General features: G+C 38.2%; 1 protein-coding gene and 1 long non-coding RNA gene across 6 annotated transcripts in view; one reads left to right on the top strand and one right to left on the bottom strand.

The window, feature by feature from the left end:
* LOC126371204 (DNA mismatch repair protein Msh2) overlaps nt 1-18,758 on the top strand; it is a 47,453-nt gene that overhangs the window by 21,571 nt on the left and 7,124 nt on the right. For 3 of the 4 annotated variants that reach the window (XM_050016455.1, XM_050016456.1, XM_050016458.1), the window contains 7 exons: nt 591-750; nt 7,345-7,519; nt 8,214-8,398; nt 10,988-11,206; nt 12,544-12,776; nt 13,449-13,540; nt 14,401-14,626. In XM_050016455.1, the coding sequence (XP_049872412.1) occupies nt 591-750; nt 7,345-7,519; nt 8,214-8,398; nt 10,988-11,206; nt 12,544-12,776; nt 13,449-13,540; nt 14,401-14,626 (1,290 nt within the window). Of the gene's footprint in view, nt 1-590; nt 751-7,344; nt 7,520-8,213; nt 8,399-10,987; nt 11,207-12,543; nt 12,777-12,861; nt 12,962-13,448; nt 13,541-14,400; nt 14,627-18,758 lie in introns of all 4 variants that reach the window. The other variant, XM_050016457.1, reaches the window with a different exon arrangement.
* LOC126371387 (uncharacterized) lies at nt 17,272-18,335 on the bottom strand. 2 transcript variants are annotated; one of them, XR_007567014.1, is made up of 4 exons: nt 18,057-18,335; nt 17,822-17,936; nt 17,492-17,712; nt 17,272-17,414 (listed from the first exon to the last, which is right to left on the bottom strand). It is a non-coding gene; the product is annotated as an uncharacterized LOC126371387 (long non-coding RNA). The 2 variants fall into 2 exon arrangements; XR_007567013.1 differs by having other exon boundaries at nt 17,822-18,335.

The following is an 18,758-nucleotide window of genomic DNA, read 5'->3' on the forward strand; positions in this document are numbered from 1 at the left end:
TACATCAGTAAGTAGTAACCGGGACCAACGGCTTAACGTGCCTTCCGAAGCACGGATCATCTTACTTTCGGACAATCAGGTGATCAGCCTGTAATGTCCTAACCAAACTAGGGACCACAAAGTAATTTTTGTGATATATCCCCACCGGGAATCGAACCCGGGACCTCCGGATCGTGAGCCCAACACTCAACCACTGGACCACGGAGGTCGTTATATAATGAGATACTTAAACTTAAATACATTAAGCCAAAACAGTTTCCACCTATGTACCAATGTATGTGTAATTGATTTGAGGGTTACTATTGTGACGATATATCGAGTTTGTTTGTTTCTTGATGAGAGCAGAGGTCTGTTTAATAAAACATACAATTGTAAATTACAATGACAATTTGATGTACATTGCGGAGTGTGTGATCATAAATATTTTGCAGTTTCATATTAGCTACGCAATGTACATCAAATTGTCATTGTAATTTACAATTGTAAGTTTTATTAAACAGGCCCCAGCATGTAACATTCTAGTCGTATAATCTGATCAGAAATGGAAAGTAAAAATACCGTTAATAATTCCATGTTAAAAACACCAACAGGCCATAAATAGACTACCAGCGCTGTTACAATGTCTTGCTGAAGCGAAGCATCCGACAGTTCACTCCTCGCTGGAAGAACCTATTGCTGAACTGAATGAGGATTTGAACAAATATCTACAAATGATTGAAGCTACTGTCGACATGGATGCTGTTGAAAGAGGTAAGCTTGATTTGCTATGGACTCTGAATCTTTGTCGTGTCAATGGAATGTTTTTGGAATTTGTTAGATATCGTATCAATCATCAATCAATCACGACAATATCGTACAAGCGCAATTCTGTGTGGCGTCTGAGGGCTGCTACCTTCAATACTTAATTTAAATAAATAAAAACTCAACACGTAAATAAGTTAATAAATATTCGAATCAGACAAAATAAAATCTGCGTCCAATTTCAAAATTCAAACATAAAATATACCTATGGTAGCAGGGTAGTACTTGGCAGATTACCCAAGGCCCAGGGCGTCAATGAGATTGAATGAAGGAAAGTTGGAAGGAAAAGATAAAATAAAATGTAAGAGAGAGTGTAAATGGACACACTCACAAATTTTCTTGTATTTGATAAACAGAATCATAAAATGAATACTTATAAGCATGATATGTATGTTCTTTTCAGGTAGGATTACGCCGAAATAAAAATTGTTCGTTTGTATTAAGTATCTGTTTACATTCAGTCAATCATTATGTTTACATTACAGCAAAATAATTACGAGTAAAAACCTTTAAAACTAACAATTACAATTATTCATACTTTTACATTTAATCACATATAAAAACGCGTGTAAGTAAGATCCGAGTAAGAACTCGGTCTTTATTTTTTACATTATGTCCCAACACTTTTCCAGTATCTGTGTGGTTTCAAATTGAACAATCTCTATATACTAGCTAATTACGTAGGCTTTGGCCGGAAGACTAAAAAAATATTCTTAAAGATCTAACATTTTTTTGATGTTTATTAAGTTTTAAAAGTATAACATTACTTGTTAGGATATAACTAATAATTAAGCCCATTGACTCGACCGATACATGTAAGAACTGAATTGAAGCGGCGCGGCGGGGTTGTCACGTGCTGATGTGCCATTCCCGGCAGTAAAAAGGCTCAAATCTTATGTAAAAAGATCTAAATTACCTAACCTTTAGGCAGAAGACTAGAGTATTATAAAAAACAATTTGAAAAAATAAAGCACCCCGTGTCCTTTCTAATTAAAACATATAATACCGTGTTCTTACCGCGTTAATCAGGGATATGAGACTCCCGATATTTGAACACTGTTGCAAATGCCATGATCACGGGACCCGGAACCCTGTATTATGTGTTATAATTATGATAATAGCCGCGTAAACATACTAATAAAGAGTTTTAACAACAGCAACATTTTCAGTCTGGGCACGAGGCGGGTTTACTCCATGTTGCGGAATTAGTCGCTCAGGTAAAATAGTAGTGCCCTGCGCAGTGTGGTTGTGTGTCAGCGAATCCTTATGGGTACTGTCGCGTAAAAGCCTAACACAAATTATATATTTTTAACACTTTTATTTGTCTGGCATTTATCAATTTATTATTTTTTTTAATGGTATGGTAAATTCTAAACCTTACAAAAAGCTTTTTCAAATATTCAACAGGGAAACAGTCGCACGGCATTTCTAGTGTGCAATCCTCTATTTGTTGTAATATACAGTTAGCAATGTTTGCAGACATCTCCTTGTGATCAAAGTATTCACAGAATTTGTTCTCGAGTGTCTCTATGAATTTAATAAAATAATTCGGCGGTTTCGCCACAAAACCACCGTCCTGTATATAACCGTCATGCGCTTCTAGATTTTCACGCTTATGTTGCTCGATACATTTTCTATACAGATATGCTGATACAAAAAATAGAGATTTTTTTGACGGTAAATCAAAGTGATAGTCAGGTGTTTCTATTATTATGGGAGTAACATCCCTTGAATGCGACAGTAAACACTTGTCAAACTGTTCTTGTTTCATTAGAAGGCTTTTTAAATCTTCTTTACTGTTAATGTGTTCTGGTTTCTTTAATATATTGATTGCGACCATCTTTCTAAAAGCAATGTCCATTTGGCGACATGTTGGTTTTTTACCACTTTCGCACTCATTCGCGATTTTTTTAAAGAATTTATCAATCACGCCTTTGCTCAGGCGTTTTGTATATATGCATTGAATTCCTTCTGATTGTAAATTTTTATACAGAGCTAGAATGGAATTTAAGGTGATTTGAAACGGCACGATATAATTCGTGATCTCAGTTACATCTGTACCAGTTTCCGTGTCAACCACTTTTAACCGCTGAAAAATATCTAAAATATTTTGCAGAAAAGTCATTTGATATTCTTCGCCACAGAAAGCCTTTTTAAATACGTTCAGCGACCGTGATTTGGTCGAATTTAGTATGTCAAATAATTTGTTTATGTTTTCTATAAAATCTGCCGTATCTCTTGCTGCTGGGTCAATTAAATTCGAGTCTGTGTAGGTTCTTATTGAAGTCGCGATAACATTAGTCAAATCTTGAGCAGCCAATCTAAATTCGTCACTTTTGTCATGTCTACATATTTCCTCGATATAAGACCACTTTAAAATTTTGTCATCATAAACATAATCGCATTTCTTCAGTTGAGTTTTCACACATTTGATGAGATGCGGAACATCGAATATCTTATAGATTTTGCGTCCGTTCATCTCAAAATATGGTTTATGAATACTGACTGAACGCATGTATGTGGCAGTAACGATTTCCAAATCTAAATCTGACACATACGAACGTATATCAAGACCGATGTTAATTAAAGATGTTATAATTTTGTCAATCCACTCATTTAACTCAGGACTGTTTTTCCACTCGCTAAGAAACCCATAACCTATCGGTTGTTCCCAGTTGTGGACAATGCCGCGAACCATTATGACATAAACGTATCTTGCTACTTCCATTTTCTGTGTTCCATTGATTTCATGGACACCTATAATACGATCGTGTGTGACGTCGTAATATAATTGTTTTTTTATGCACGTACTATCCACACAAAAACTGCAAATCCTTTCATGAGCTCCCATTTTATCTATTTTACATTTCAAAACGCTGAGAAATCTTTCATCTACTTTAGTACCTATTGGCTTCACAAAGTTTCGCAAATTAAGTGCTGATGGCAAACTAAATGTATTGCGTAGAAAATCATAAGCTGCAGGATTTGAGTAGAAAAGACTAAGCGCAAAAAAAATATAAGCTTCACTGTATCCATTTTCACAACTTTCTGCTTGCATATCTATCTGACACTTAATAAGTTGAGACATTCCTTTGCTCATAAATTTTTGGCATAATTCTAGAAAATCTTCTTTTGTTAGACTTTCGAGATTAGAAGTTTTAGTCTTAACTTCTCCGCTATCTAAAGATTTCCTTTTTCTTGATGTTCCTGATTGATCGTCACTTTCATAGGTCAAGTTGGTGCCAAAATTTGATATATCCTCGTCGTTTGGTGGGGTTTCCACCCTTTCTATTTTAATCTCAGTGACTTTTAAACTTCTTCCTGCATCGGCCTCAGATATTTCAGAAAAAACATTTTCTTGTTTCTCTATTATAATATCGCATTGACTTGTTGTCGCCCTGTTATTCGACATACTGGCAACCGGATTTTCTTGTTTAGGTATTATTATTTCAAATTGGTTTTCATCATCTTGAATTTGATTTTTGTCAGGTATTATACGACGACTTGTATTCGCAGCGATATTCGATATTTCTTGTTCAGATGTGATCTCCCACTCTTTTAAACTACTGTTTGGCAGCAGATTTAGCGTCGGAAATGCGTCTTCATGCAAATATTTCATAGTGCCTTTTTTAGAGTACTTTATGCAATTTCTGTCGAAATGTTCTTCACATATTCTGTAACACTTCCTAGCTTTCTCAGACATAAGCTTGTGACATAGATCTTGTCGCCCTGCTGCATTCAGCCACTGTTCCCTTCTGAAAAACAGCAAAATAATAGGTATTTATTAAGTATTAAAGTTTGGACACGTTATTTATTTATTTACGTACCTACACATATTGTCAATATTGTAATTTTTTACCTGTGTGCCGATTTGACAATCCCACATGAAAAATATAGAATTCCAAATTTGACCTTTGTCTGGAATAACTGGAATTCCACTATTCAACATGTGCCTTACATTTTATATTTGTTTGTATAAATTAATATATTATAATTGTTAAAATAAACATAAATACATATATATTTTACAATGTACAAATAAGTAGTAAGAATAAAATATACATAGTTTTATATAATTAAACAATATAGTAAACGTTATTGTAAAACATCAAAATCATAAAGTAAAAAGTAAATGTTAAAATAATAATTTAGATATGTACAAAATCAGTTTACAAACGGACAAGCGTACCGAGTTTTGTTATTAGATATTTACGCGTCGCGCGGCTTTTTGGCGGGAAACGGGAACGGGACAGTTGCTTTCTTCATTGAATAATCTAAATAATTAATACGAAGTGGTGTTTTGTGGTTAATGATCGCATTAAGTTAGTCGGAAGACATTCGCGAGTGTTATTATATCGGAGTATTCAATAAACAAAGTGTATCTGCCTATTTTCGCTTCGTGCTAGGAAGCCGCTTCATAACTCGAAAGTTTATGCGGACTTTTGAGTTAATTCGTTTGGGGTTCGGAGTAGGAGTCTACTCCGAGGGTGGGGGCTTAGGTTTCATCATCATCATCTGTCATCATTTCATTAATCATCAAGAAAAAAATACGTAAGACATGGCTGTATGGGCATAGTTCCCTTTGCCTTACCCTTCGGGGAAAACCAAAACAAAAAAAAAAAATACGCGCCGCGCGCTGAACTAGAACACTCGCACTTACGTACGCTCGTAACACTTTATGTTTGTCTATCTTTCTGTGCTTTACTCTTCTAGTTGTTCTCTTACTTTCCTTCTGTGCTTTTGCCTATTGTGCCGTGCCTTGTACCGTGTGCAATAAACTTTTAGTGTGTGAACGTTATAACGGAATTTTATTTCAACCCGCCGTCAACGTCGCACTATATTAGCGAGTACCTACACGAACGCTAAACCTGCTCCTTTCTAATGTACAGCGCAGTATACACCAAATTCGACCTGCCTTATGTTGGCAACTTTTTGTCGGCATCCTTGTTGGTGAAAACTAATGTGCCGCCGGCCAAGGAAGCACTTCGTTAGCGCAAGTCTACGACATGTCAGCGGTTGCATGTTACCGATATGATTATTTATACATAGGCCTCCGGATTGTGTCGGCGGCGGTGTGTATTCTTCTTCTTCTATCGTGTGGGTTGTGAGGTGGATTACCAAACCACCGCGTGTGCATCGTGTGTATTGTTCCTTATAGACACATTTAACAGTATTTGGATTTGTACTTACCTAACATCGTCGTTTGGATATGAAAAATATGATATCGCGGAGTTTTTTCGAGAATTATTCAGACACACCGTACAAGAATTCACCATTATTTATTGTCACACGCGAAAACAATCCATAACAACAACCACATTAACATTTATTGCAGCTGACTCGCGACACTCACAGTGCTCGTCCTCAGACCAATACTGACGCGAACCGGTTTGTCCTTTTGCGAGTGCAAGTGTTTGCTATGACGTGTCCCGTGAACCTAACCTGTCTGAGTTGATAACTGTCACGCACACATAGCCGCGCTATGTAACACTACAGCACCGGTCGCGCGCGGCGCGTGGTTGGTTAAAATCCTGATCCATTTTGTATACAGCCAATCCCCACGAGTGCAACTTTTTTTACGACCAATAGAGTTGAAACGTGTCTATTCGTAGCTAAAGGAATTTCAGACGCCGGCTTACCAGTTTTACCTGAGCTCTCCTTACTATTATTCTTAGTCTATTCAAAAAATTGCGGAGCTCTGTTTATACTGGTTGTAAAGCGTGTTTACTGATAAAAACGGAACTTGATCGGGACAAAGATCGATAGATTGTTTCAACAAATTACCTATTTACAACTATGCTTACTTGCAAGCCGATCTTATTAAAATAAAATGGGTTCTACTTTATTCCCGTACTGTTATATTACAAATACTACCTAAGGCTTGAGGTTAAGTGAGAGGTTTTATTAAATGCCTATAATTTTATTCATTTTATCATTAATTTATACAATTTGTCACTTAAAATTACGAATAATTAAAACATTTCAAATTATAACACAAACACTAGTCAATCTAAAATACCGCCCCCTCTCGTACCCGGTTCAAAGGTGCCCATTATACTGGCCACGTTACCGCGCACTATATAAGAGGTTTTATTATAAGTTGGTACCTACCTAGGACACATGGAATTCAATAAACTTTTTGATTTATTTCCTCAGTCCAACAGCATAGAAACAACAACGATTTGCAATAAGATATACCTATAATATAATGTTAATCATCATCATCATCATCAGCCCATTAACGTCCCCACTGCTGGGGCACGGGCCTTCCCTATGGATGGATAGGGAGATCGGGCCTTAAACCACCACGCGGGCCCAGTGCGGATTGGTGGTTATTAACGACTGCTAATGCAGCCGGGACCAACGGCTTAACGTGCCTTCCGAAGCACGGAGGAGCTCGAGATGAATATTTTTTTTGTGGTCACCCATCCTATGACCGGTCTTTGCGAAAGTTAATTAACTTCAACAATCGCAGACCGAGCGCGTTTACCGCTGCGCCACCGAGCTCCTCATAATAATGTTAATAAAATGTCGTAATTACAGGTGACTTCTTAGTGAAACCATCATTCGACGAGCAACTTCAAAACTTAAGTGAACAACTGGATTCGCTTCAAAATTCAGCTGACAAAGAATTGAATAGAGCTGCGAGAGACCTGGGTCTAGACGCCGGCAAGACTATCAAATTGGACAGCAATCCTCAGAACGGCTTCTACTTTAGGTAAGAGTTTTCTTGAGATAACTTTTTTCGATCTGTTTGACTGCTCTGTCTACCCCAGCAGGCTCTGCACAGCAACCGTGTCGCGCGCGGCACGGATTATATCGAGGGTTTCTACCCACTAGGGTCAATTAAATCTTTCAAATATAATCCTCTCAGACGACGCCCTAAATCGAGGTTCGCGCCCAACTCGGCACCCTCAGGCCTGTTGCCTTAAATATTGTACTGGGTGAGAGCCCTCAGCGCTCCCCATTTGTCCGGCCAAGTAGTTAATGCTATTTGGGGCAAATCTACGATAAGTCACGTCAAAAACATGTTGATACGAAGCCCGAAGATGGATATGAGTAACGAGGGATCAGCCCATCGGCCATAATGTTCGAGAACACAGTAATCTATTGAATTGTTCGGTAGGTGCTCTCGTTGGGCCTTATACGGGAGCGACAGTAAATAATATGCACTGATTTGTACTGAACTGAGTTTATTCTGACACGTTAACAAACATTACAACTGAATAATACATTACAACTGAATAATACATTACAATTGAATAATTATCGGGCGTGCGATGAGAGCGCGAGGTGGAGAAAAACTGACGCTATAAACAAAATCTGCTAAAAATGCAACTTTGTATTACTGAGAACTGTGTCCCCACAGTTTTTTTTTTTTTTTTTTGTAATGAAATATCTTACTTGTTTAGGGTAACAATGAAAGAAGAACAGTCGTTGCGTGGCAACAAGAAGTATACCATCATAGATGCTGTCAAAGGTGGAGTTAGGTTTAAAACCAACGCTCTGGAGAACATTACTGATGAATACTTACAAACAAAGGCTTCCTATGAAAAGGAACAGGATAAGGTTGTCGCCGAAATCGTAGGCATTGCAGGTAAGGTCCTAAAGACGTGCATAAAGTAAATATGAATAAATACAAGTTAATATATTCCCAATTCGGGTAGTCAATGGTGCAACCATCGCATGGCCCATATTTCACAAATGATACGTTAATGAAAATTGCACTTAAAATAAATTAATAACTCATTGGTACCTACACGACAACATAACCAACCGTCTGTCCTCGGTTAATACACCGATCTAGGGGAGATTGGTGTGAGCTAGATTATTGTAAACACCTAGAGTGCTGTGAACACCCAGATTGGTGTAAACAGCTAGATTGGTGTGAACACCTGGATAGATAGATAAAATACTTTATTGAGCACAATGGACACAAAACACTCATTTCACTTTCAGAGATATTCGCTTTCATAAACGACGTAGGGTTTCAAAGCAGATATTGGCCCCGATTCCTGCAGACACCTCCTAATTTTACTTTAAGTTATACCTGTAATTTTTTTATCCGCCGAAAAGGAAAGGGACGAATGAAAGAAAAAAAGAAATAAACATATGTTACTTCCGGACACCACAGACAGACAGACAACACACAACACACGTGATGACTAACATCTCTTAATTTTAGGAAGAATGAGTAAATGAATGAATAACCCGGGCGAATCAAAAAGGTATCTCGCTGGTATACAAACCGTTTGACGTGTGCTGTCAACTTAATTCTGTCGGGTTATTGGCGAATGTAAAATTTTTAGACGGTTGTTTTAGATTTGTGCTTAAAATTGACGTGTGTTCCATAAATATGCTTGTCGATTACCACTTTCCTTTTCGGCGGATAAGAAAATGACAGATATAACTTAAAATAAAATTAGATGGTATTTATAGGAATTAGCACCATTATACACTTCTCATCAAAAAAATCGAAACACTTCCGTTTTCATTGTTTCTGTCCGAATTTAACACAAAAAAGAATTCATACGATGAAAAAAAATACATAAATGTATAGCTGGCAGTTTGGCCATTACAGTAATAAGCGAAAATTCTAAATTCAAAATTAGAATTTCATTTGTTTATCTTATAAACGAAATGAATCACTGTTTTGAGACAAATGTGTGTTTAGGGTTGGAGTACATTTAGCGTTTAAAAACTAAAAATTGGCGCCTATCCTTAAACTTTTTGTTTTTTATTTCAATACTGTGACTTTGGGACGTCTGAAAAAAGGTTTTTTTTTCTAAAACGTATGGATACTTCGCCCACAGAAGCCGCCCAAGTTGTTGCATTGCTGGATTCTGGCCTTAGTCAGCGTGTTGTGGCTGCAAGACTGCATCTAAGCCTGTCATCTGTTCATAGAGTCTATAAACGTTATCGGGAGACTGGTTTGTTCACGCGCCGTTCAGGATCTGGCAGGAATCGGGTCACTTCTGAGCGAGATGATCGATTTATTGTAACAACTTCTTTAAGAAATCGACGCATTAACGCTTTTCAACTGCAGCAGCGGCTTCGTGTTGTACGAAGGGTGGCTGTAAGTGACTCTACAATTAGAAGAAGGTTGAAGGATCGTGGACTGGTACCGCATAAGCCAGCAAATGGGCCGAAATTAACTGCAGACCATCGAAGAGCGCGCCTTAACTTTGCACGTGAGCACCTAAATTGGTCATACCTACAGAACCGCCACCATAGCTGACCTTTTCTTCAATGCAGCATTGTGCATAGCGTTCTCCGTCTCTTCTGTAGACCTTGTTCCTTCCGTCGTTACCATACAGCATAATTTTACACTCATCAGAAAAGAGAACTTTGCTCCACTGTAGGTATGACCAATTTAGGTGCTCACGTGCAACGTTAAGGCGCGCTCTTCGATGGTCTGCAGTTAATTTCGGCCCATTTGCTGGCTTATGCGGTACCAGTCCACGATCCTTCAACCTTCTTCTAATTGTAGAGTTACTTACAGCCACCCTTCGTACAACACGAAGCCGCTGCTGCAGTTGAAAAGCGTTAAGGCGTCGATTTCTTAAAGAAGTTGTTACAATAAATCGATCATCTCGCTCAGAAGTGACCCGATTCCTGCCAGATCCTGAACGGCGCGTGAACAAACCAGTCTCCCGATAACGTTTATAGACTCTATGAACAGATGACAGGCTTAGATGCAGTCTTGCAGCCACAACACGCTGACTAAGGCCAGAATCCAGCAATGCCACAACTTGGGCGGCTTCTGTGGGCGAAGTATCCATACGTTTTAGAAAAAAAACCTTTTTTCAGACGTCCCAAAGTCACAGTATTGAAATAAAAAACAAAAAGTTTAAGGATAGGCGCCAATTTTTAGTTTTTAAACGCTAAATGTACTCCAACCCTAAACACACATTTGTCTCAAAACAGTGATTCATTTCGTTTATAAGATAAACAAATGAAAGTCTAATTTTGAATTTAGAATTTTCGTTTATTACTGTAATGGCCAAACTGCCAGCTATACATTTATGTATTTTTTTTCATCGTATGAATTCTTTTTTGTGTTAAATTCGGACAGAAATAATGAAAACGGAAGTGTTTCGATTTTTTTGATGAGAAGTGTATTACATATTGCCCTTTGAGCATGTTACCAATTGAATACCTAAGTTGTACTTTCTTTATGTTTCAGCGGGCTACTCAGAATGTCTATTCTGTTTATCGCACATCCTATCTCGCCTGGACGTGTTAGTTTCGTTCGCCGTAGCGGCGTCGACGGCGCCATACCCATACTGTCGACCCGTGATTACTGAAGAACTCGATGAGTTTGTCCTCAAGGAGGTTCGTCATCCCTGCCTTGAAGTACAAGAGGGTATATCTTATATACCCAACGATGTGGAGTTTAAACGAGGTTCGTTGACGAATAGGATAGTTTCCTACTAGTCAATCAGTTACTTTTTACTAAACGTCGAAACACGAAATTACTATGGAATTTGTATGAAAAAGCAAATCAACCTGTGACGTCATAGACAAACGTGACAAAATGTCGCAGTTATTATTCATTATTAAAATTCATAAATAAGTAAAATTAGAATAAAGAAAACGTTTTTTTGATAGTTTTAGCTTTGACTTTATTTAGTAATCAGAATATCATAATTTATCTTTGACCTAGGCAACTACCCAATTATATAGATTACGCTAGGCATTTTGAATTTTTTTTGAACAGTGGCTGCAAGTTTCCTTTGAATACCTGTGGCTCTGCCCACCCAATTAGGGATTACGGGCGTGAGTTTATGTATGTATGTTTAAATAACATACAAACATAATATAGTCATGCGTGAGTGTGAGCAGAGTCACAAGTACTAAGACAATCCACAGTCACTCCTGGGGGGTTAAAAAGGCCACTTTGAATTAAATTCATCTAAAAAAGCAATATTGCTATTTGACATTTGTTTGCGCGCAGTCTGTCTCGCATGCTCGACTTATGCTGTAAATGCGGAATATCGGAATATCTTTTTTTTTTTTTTTTTTTTCGTGACTTTTTGTAGATTTGCCGCAGATGGCATTAACTACTTGGCCGGACAAAATGGGGAGCGCTGAAGGCCCACCCGGTACAACGTTTAAGACAACAGGCCTGAGGGTGCCCAGTTGGGCGCGAACCACGGCTCAGGGCGTCGTCTGAGAGGAAAAATATTTGAAAGAATTAATCCACATAAGCGCTGAATGAGGGAAATCGTCGACCACGCCGGCGGGGTCGGTATCGGGGTCCTGAAGTGTTTGGTGTCGCGAGCTGATTGGCTGCCTCTATGGCTAGAGTAATCGGGTCGTCGGGATCGTATATTACGTCCTTCGGACGTCGATACTTTTCAGTACCGTCCCTAAGCGGGATGTATTCGGAATGCGGAATATCCGGTGTGTGATCAAACTACGGTTTTAAGATTCATCATCATCATCAGCCCATTAACGTCCCCACTGCTGGGGCACGGGCCTTCCCTATGGATGGATAGAGAGATCGGGCCTTAAACCATCACGCGGGCCCAGTGCGGATTGGTGGTTATTAACGACTGTTAATAACGATTAATGACAACTTTTTTTTTGTGGTCACCCATCCTATGACCGGCCCTTGCGAAAGTTGCTTAACTTCAACAATCGCAGACCGAGCGCGTTTACCGCTGCGCCACCGAGCTCCTGAAAGATCAAATTCATTTATTCATTGCAAAGATACTGTACGGGTTAATTTTCTTCCAGGTTCGTGTCTATTGCACGTGGTGACAGGCGCGAATATGGGTGGAAAATCAACTTGGATGCGGTCATGCGGCGTGGCGGCGCTATTAGCTCACGCGGGTTGTATGGTGCCGGCGACTACTGCCATAGTGCCGAGGTTGAGAGCGCTGTGTGCGAGAGTAGGGGCTTCGGATAGAGAGGACAAGGGACAGAGCACCTTTATGTTAGAAATGGTCGAGACAGCCGCCATTTTGAAGGTAATTTTCCAAGTTTTTATATCGTAACTGTTAACTCACGCGTTGTAAGTTGTATGGTTCCGGCGACTACTGCCATAGTGCCGAGGTTGAGAGCGCTGTGTGCGAGGGTAGGGGCTTCGGATAGAGAGGACAAGGGACAGAGCACCTTTATGCTAGAAATGGTCGAGACAGCCGCCATTTTGAGGGTAATTTTCCTAGTTTTTATGTCGTAACTATTAACTCACGCGTTGTAAGTTGTATGGTGCCGGTGACTGGTGCCGAAAATGAGACCGCTATATTCGAAAATGGGGGCTTCGGGAACAAAGCACCTTTATGTTATAGATGGTTGAGACTACCGCCATTTTGAGTTTATTTTCCAAATTTTTAAGGGCAGATTTAAAGTAGCTCCTTTTTAAAAACTGTTATCTGTCAATGGCTAAGTAAACTGACCGAAATAAACGAGATGTCTCGTATTTTCAGTTGAGACCTAACTTTACTAACTAGTTTGTTTAGGACATTGCAGGCTGATCACCCGATTGTCCGATGATAAGATGATTCGTGCTTCGGAGGGCATGTTAAACATTCTGTCGTTACATGAGGCATGGCGGCCTATGGCGGATCATAAGTAACCCTGACACCAGGGTAGTGAGGTCGGTCATTTATCTATAACAACGTATCACGTGTTGATTCCAGACTGCCACGCCGGATTCCCTCGTGCTGGTAGACGAGCTGGGAAGAGGCACCTCCACGTATGAAGGGTGCGGCATAGCGTGGGCTGTTGCTGAGTAAGTATTGTTCTTTTCTTAATAAATCCCTATTCATTTATTTTTAAACATTACATCACGACTGTATCCTCAGAGGGGTAGGCAGATGTTTTAAGGCCCCAAGTAATAGGGGGCGAGCCTATATTTAAGTGCACTTTTCACTAACAAATCTGTCACTATCAAATCTTCAGGTTAGGTAAGCGGACCCTGTGAGAAATGCGATAATGCTAGGGGGATGATGGCACTTTTCACTAACACAGTTGCTATTATAGACTGCGATACGGCTCACCATCTATCACGTTGGTGTAACAGTAAGATCGGCGAAGCGTGGGTACTCAGTTCATTGCGCTGGATGTTCCGCTGACTAGACCAATTAGGAATTTAGTCGTGTGCTTGTTATGCTACCTTATAAGATAACGGCGCATTACAGTGAAAATAACAACAAAACCTCAATTTCTTTCAATTAATTTCAAGTAAATTAATAGTAGTAGTGTAGTAAGTTTCAATTATATGTTAATGGGTAAAAATAACTTCACAATGAAATGCTGCCAGCGTTTTGGGCGCTCTGCTTCAGTGTGGCGCGCTGGAAGAAGTATTCTATTTATAATAAGCTGGTGTTGTTTTTATTGTTATTTTCTACGTATTTATATCGGAATCGGAAAACCTTTATTATTTTTTTGTAGTATTGAAGAATAAATCTTTTCTTATCTTATTTATATTTCAAGCCGAGTAAAAATTGTGACCTCATATTTTCACCTAGATTAAAATTTGCGTGTCCATTGCGAGGTTTTCTTAACCAAAATCACATCTAAATGTGATTTTTTCAAAAAGACGCTTCACCTTAAGGCGACGATAAATAACAGCTTAATATACTTTTCCAGGGAACTAGCAACGAATTCAAAATGCTTCTGCCTGTTCGCGACGCACTACCACGAACTGACGCGACTGGAAAGCTTGCACCCGGGCGTGATAGTGAACTCGCACGCGGAAGCCACGGTGGTGGACCAACAACTGCTGCTGCTACACAAGATCGTACCGGGACCTGCCACGCACTCACTCGGGCTGCACGTCGCCAAACTTGCCGATTTACCCGACTCCATTATTGAGGTATGTAAATGACGTGTCACTAACCAATTTAAGAGCCACGCTCTTGTCGGTGTAGCATTCTCCATGCTACTTTGTTAGGGAAAATAGGGCAGTGGTTTCCCTCTTGCCTTCCGCCCCGCAGTACTCTGATGCGATTGGGATCTTCTTATCGTGTGAGTTTTTACCAGCCTCAACAACCCTGGTGTCAGGGTTATTATTAAGCCGCCAAAGGCCCCTGAGGTGACTCATATAACGACTACATACTTACAACAGTAAGTAGTAACCGGGGGGCCTACCGGCTAATTCGCCGAACTTCGGCGACTTGAAAACGATTCAGATAAATCGAAGTTCGGCGTTTGGTACCGGGTAATTTCCGATGTTCATTGCAATCTGGATGAAAATCAATCCATAGATAATAATAGACATATTAGAGGGGTGCATGATTGAACGAATGACTTTTGGTCTTGCGTTTCGTTAAGACATTTGGTAAACATTTAATATTTTATATCATTATGAAATTAAAAAATACAGACTAATTTTGTATGTTATTTTTATTAATTGATAATATATTTAGTTAATCACTTTGTAAAGTCTTACAAATGTTTAAAACTAAAGGAAAATGCAACGACGGATTTTTCTTTTGCAACTGAAGTAATGAAACGCAAAAAAAAAAGAAAAATGACGTTATGTTATATCAGCTGACAATGCTGACATACTTGAATTCGCGCCGAATGCAACAGTTTTATCTTCTCAGAATTTATACAATAACAACAATAACGAATGAAATGTAAGTAAATTATTAATCTAGTAGTAGTAAGAAACAAGTCAAGAAAGAATAGTCACATAATGAACCTATTCATTGTTCAACAACTTAAATAGTTTGTTGGAAACTTGTAAATGTATCTTTTTGTTTTTCTAGATCACCGATTTACTACCTACTAGATCTAGAGAGTCGGAGGCTAGACATGGAGGAGCGACTTGTTTCAGCAGTCGACAAGCTGGCTGGCTACAGCTGCTGAAGCTAATAGCAAGGCCGCGGATATGCAAACAGAGTTGCTTCGGCTGCTGCTGGAGGAAGTTAGGTGAAGACCAATATAAGGTAATTTACTCAAACTTATTAAAAATTGTATGGAATTGGAGCAAGTAGGAGAAGTTTATAAGGATCACGACACTTGGTGGTCTGTCCTAACTGCCCACCCCGCCAGGGATGTAGCGTAAAGATTGTATGTATGTTATATACCCAAATTTACCTCCTTGATCAGCATATTTTACTCCATACTATAGCAAGAATAAAGGCCAAAAATAAATATCCTTATACCTTTGTATGTGCTACTTTATTACATTCCAAAATATTTTCTTTACATTGTATTTCATTCCATTAAAGTCGGCTAGTGTTCCTAAACTTTTAATTCATGAAGGACCACTTTACAAAATTTCTGCCTTGCCGGGATCACCCAAATAAATAAAGTAATAACTAAAGGATTATAACTAGTCTATAAAGACTATTACTAATGTACATGATAGACGTCATAAAAACTTTGTCATATTGTGACTGTTTATATTTCGCATGTATTTTAAATGAATTAATGGATTTATTTATTACAGGTTAAAGAATAGCAGCATGACGATTCTCAAGAACGAAGACAATAGAGAAACTAAGTTAAAATACTTAAGTAAAAACATATGTATTCAATAAACTTGTATGTAAATATTTAAGCTAAAGTATAAGTACTCCATTTATGTTATTTAAGTGAAGTTGTATTTAATTTAAATACTTAAGTTTGGTCATGTTATTTAAGTGAGTTTGTCTAGGGGTAACATTAAAGTACATTAAAGACAAAGCAACTAGATATCATTTTTCCAAGAACTATTTTGAAACAAAAATAATATAGCATCACGCTTCTATTCCCGAAGGGGTAGGCAGAGGTGTATAGTATATGTATACACCCACTCCTATATTTAATTTAAATACTTAAGTTTGGTCATGTTATTTAAGTGAGTTTGTCTAGGGGTAACATTAAAGACAAAGCAACTAGATATCATTTTACCAAGAACTATTTTGAAACAACAATAATATAGCATCACGCTTCTATTCCCGAAGGGGTAGGCAGAGGTGTATAGTATATACACCCACTCCTTGCCAACTACTATCTAATAAAAAGATTTGTATAGGTGTATTGATGAAGATGTTGGATGCAATTAACTTATATTTCCATATTATAGTAAGAATTGGGAACAATATTATATTTGTAGTATGTTCTAATTGATTACATTTCTTTGATCCACCCACAGGGCTTTTTTGACTATACTATTACACATTACAAATAGTCTAGTCCCCATAAGGCCCCGCAAGCTTGTATTTATACAAAATAAATGGATTTATTTATTACAAGTTAAAGATAGATGGATAAACTACTTTATTAAGCACAATGGACACAAGATTAGAAAAATGTATCTACTTGAGAGATAGGTTGGTTAATGAGAGGGGTGCAATGAAACAAATTATGTAATAACACAAAATAAATAAATCTGCGTAATGAAAATAGTTTATTTGATGCCAATAAAGAAAGGTTTGTTTAGATGTTGTATTATTGAATAACAAATCTGCCACTTTTGATTACACCACACTGACTTTGTAATTTACATTTCAAGGACCACACAAGTCCACTTAATATTTAAATTAAGGAGATGTTCCTTTTCCCTTCTCAAAGTGCTGTTGTTCCAAATATGGTTATCTTGGCTAGCAGTCTAGCACTAACACTCCCATTGGATGCATCACAAATGTAATGCACATATCTCCATCACAAACCTGAAAATTAAAATATTTTTAGCGACTCAATCATAAGAATCAAAACAAATGTAGCTAGTTAAAGGCATGATTCTTACCAACATAACATGCAATGAATGGTAATACTTGCTATTGAAGAAGGCCTCTTCCCACTTGTGAGGTTGGATAATGGCAATGTGTGTGCCGTGGATGCATCCAAGTACTCCAAGAAATCCAAATTTGTCATTAAAACCTCTGGAGAATTCTACATGCTCAGTTTTTGTCCGAGGAAACTTGATATATTATCTCACGATTGCAGGCTGATTGAGGGCATTTGTCACTGTAATATAATAACATACAGATATTATATTGGATTCATGTAATGTTGTAGTATAACTTTAATTATCAAAATATAAGGTAAAATATAACATAATATAGTAACCACCTACCTTAAAGTCGATTGCACAGTTGTAGAGCATTGGAACTCCAGATATGGTCCTAAGTCATGATACAAAGTCCGAAATGCATCTTTTGATAATCTAAAATTATTAATGTAGCTACTCTCTGAAACAAAACAAAATAGATAAGTATGAAATGATCAAAAATCGCTTCTAGTAAGTTCAGCAACTTTTCCTCTGTAAACATTGAGCCACTTGTCAGAAATAATGTTATAAATAGATGTACCTGTGAGAAGTATATACTGGCTTTTCTCTCGAAGTATCCTGCAATCGATTTGCTCAAGATTCTGAAGACATTTTCTTCCGCAGCAGCCCATAAAACGACTATCTCCATGACACTGTATTTAGGTATTTAAACACGAAAATCCACGCCGATATCAATTTTATATTGATTAAGATGTTCCTAAAATTTGTCGCCCACCGTAAATAGCTCCTAATATTGTTGAAAAACAGTGAAAATAAGAAATTAAAATTGATCACGGTTACTGAAAAGTGCCCGGCTTCAACTGACAATTCCAATGGGAATCGGCTTCAGGCGCCGAACTTCGATTTTTTACGCGGTAGCGATTTAGTGTCAAAAGTACTGAAATCATTCGTTCAATCGGCTTGCCGAACTTCATGTGACGTCACGAATCGGGGATCGCCATCTTGGCTGCTTACGCGGTACGACAGAATCAAATCGATGTTCGATTTGCTCCAATCTGAATCGGCTTCGTCTTAGCCGGTAGCCCCCCGGGACCAAAGGCTTAACGTGCGAGTAGGATGGCGCTCAGAGTAGTCTATTTCAAAGCCAGTTGCTGCTACACTCTGTCAGAAATGACGTGTAACATAACAAATACTTTATTGCACGTAATGTTTACACATTGTAGTTTTAGCTTGGCCAGCGTTTGCTATTTAACTGTACAAATGTGAACCCCTGAGTGTTTGA

The sequence above is a fragment of the Pectinophora gossypiella genome, chromosome 12, assembly GCF_024362695.1.
Source record: "Pectinophora gossypiella chromosome 12, ilPecGoss1.1, whole genome shotgun sequence".
NCBI classification, from domain to species: domain Eukaryota; kingdom Metazoa; phylum Arthropoda; class Insecta; order Lepidoptera; family Gelechiidae; genus Pectinophora; species Pectinophora gossypiella.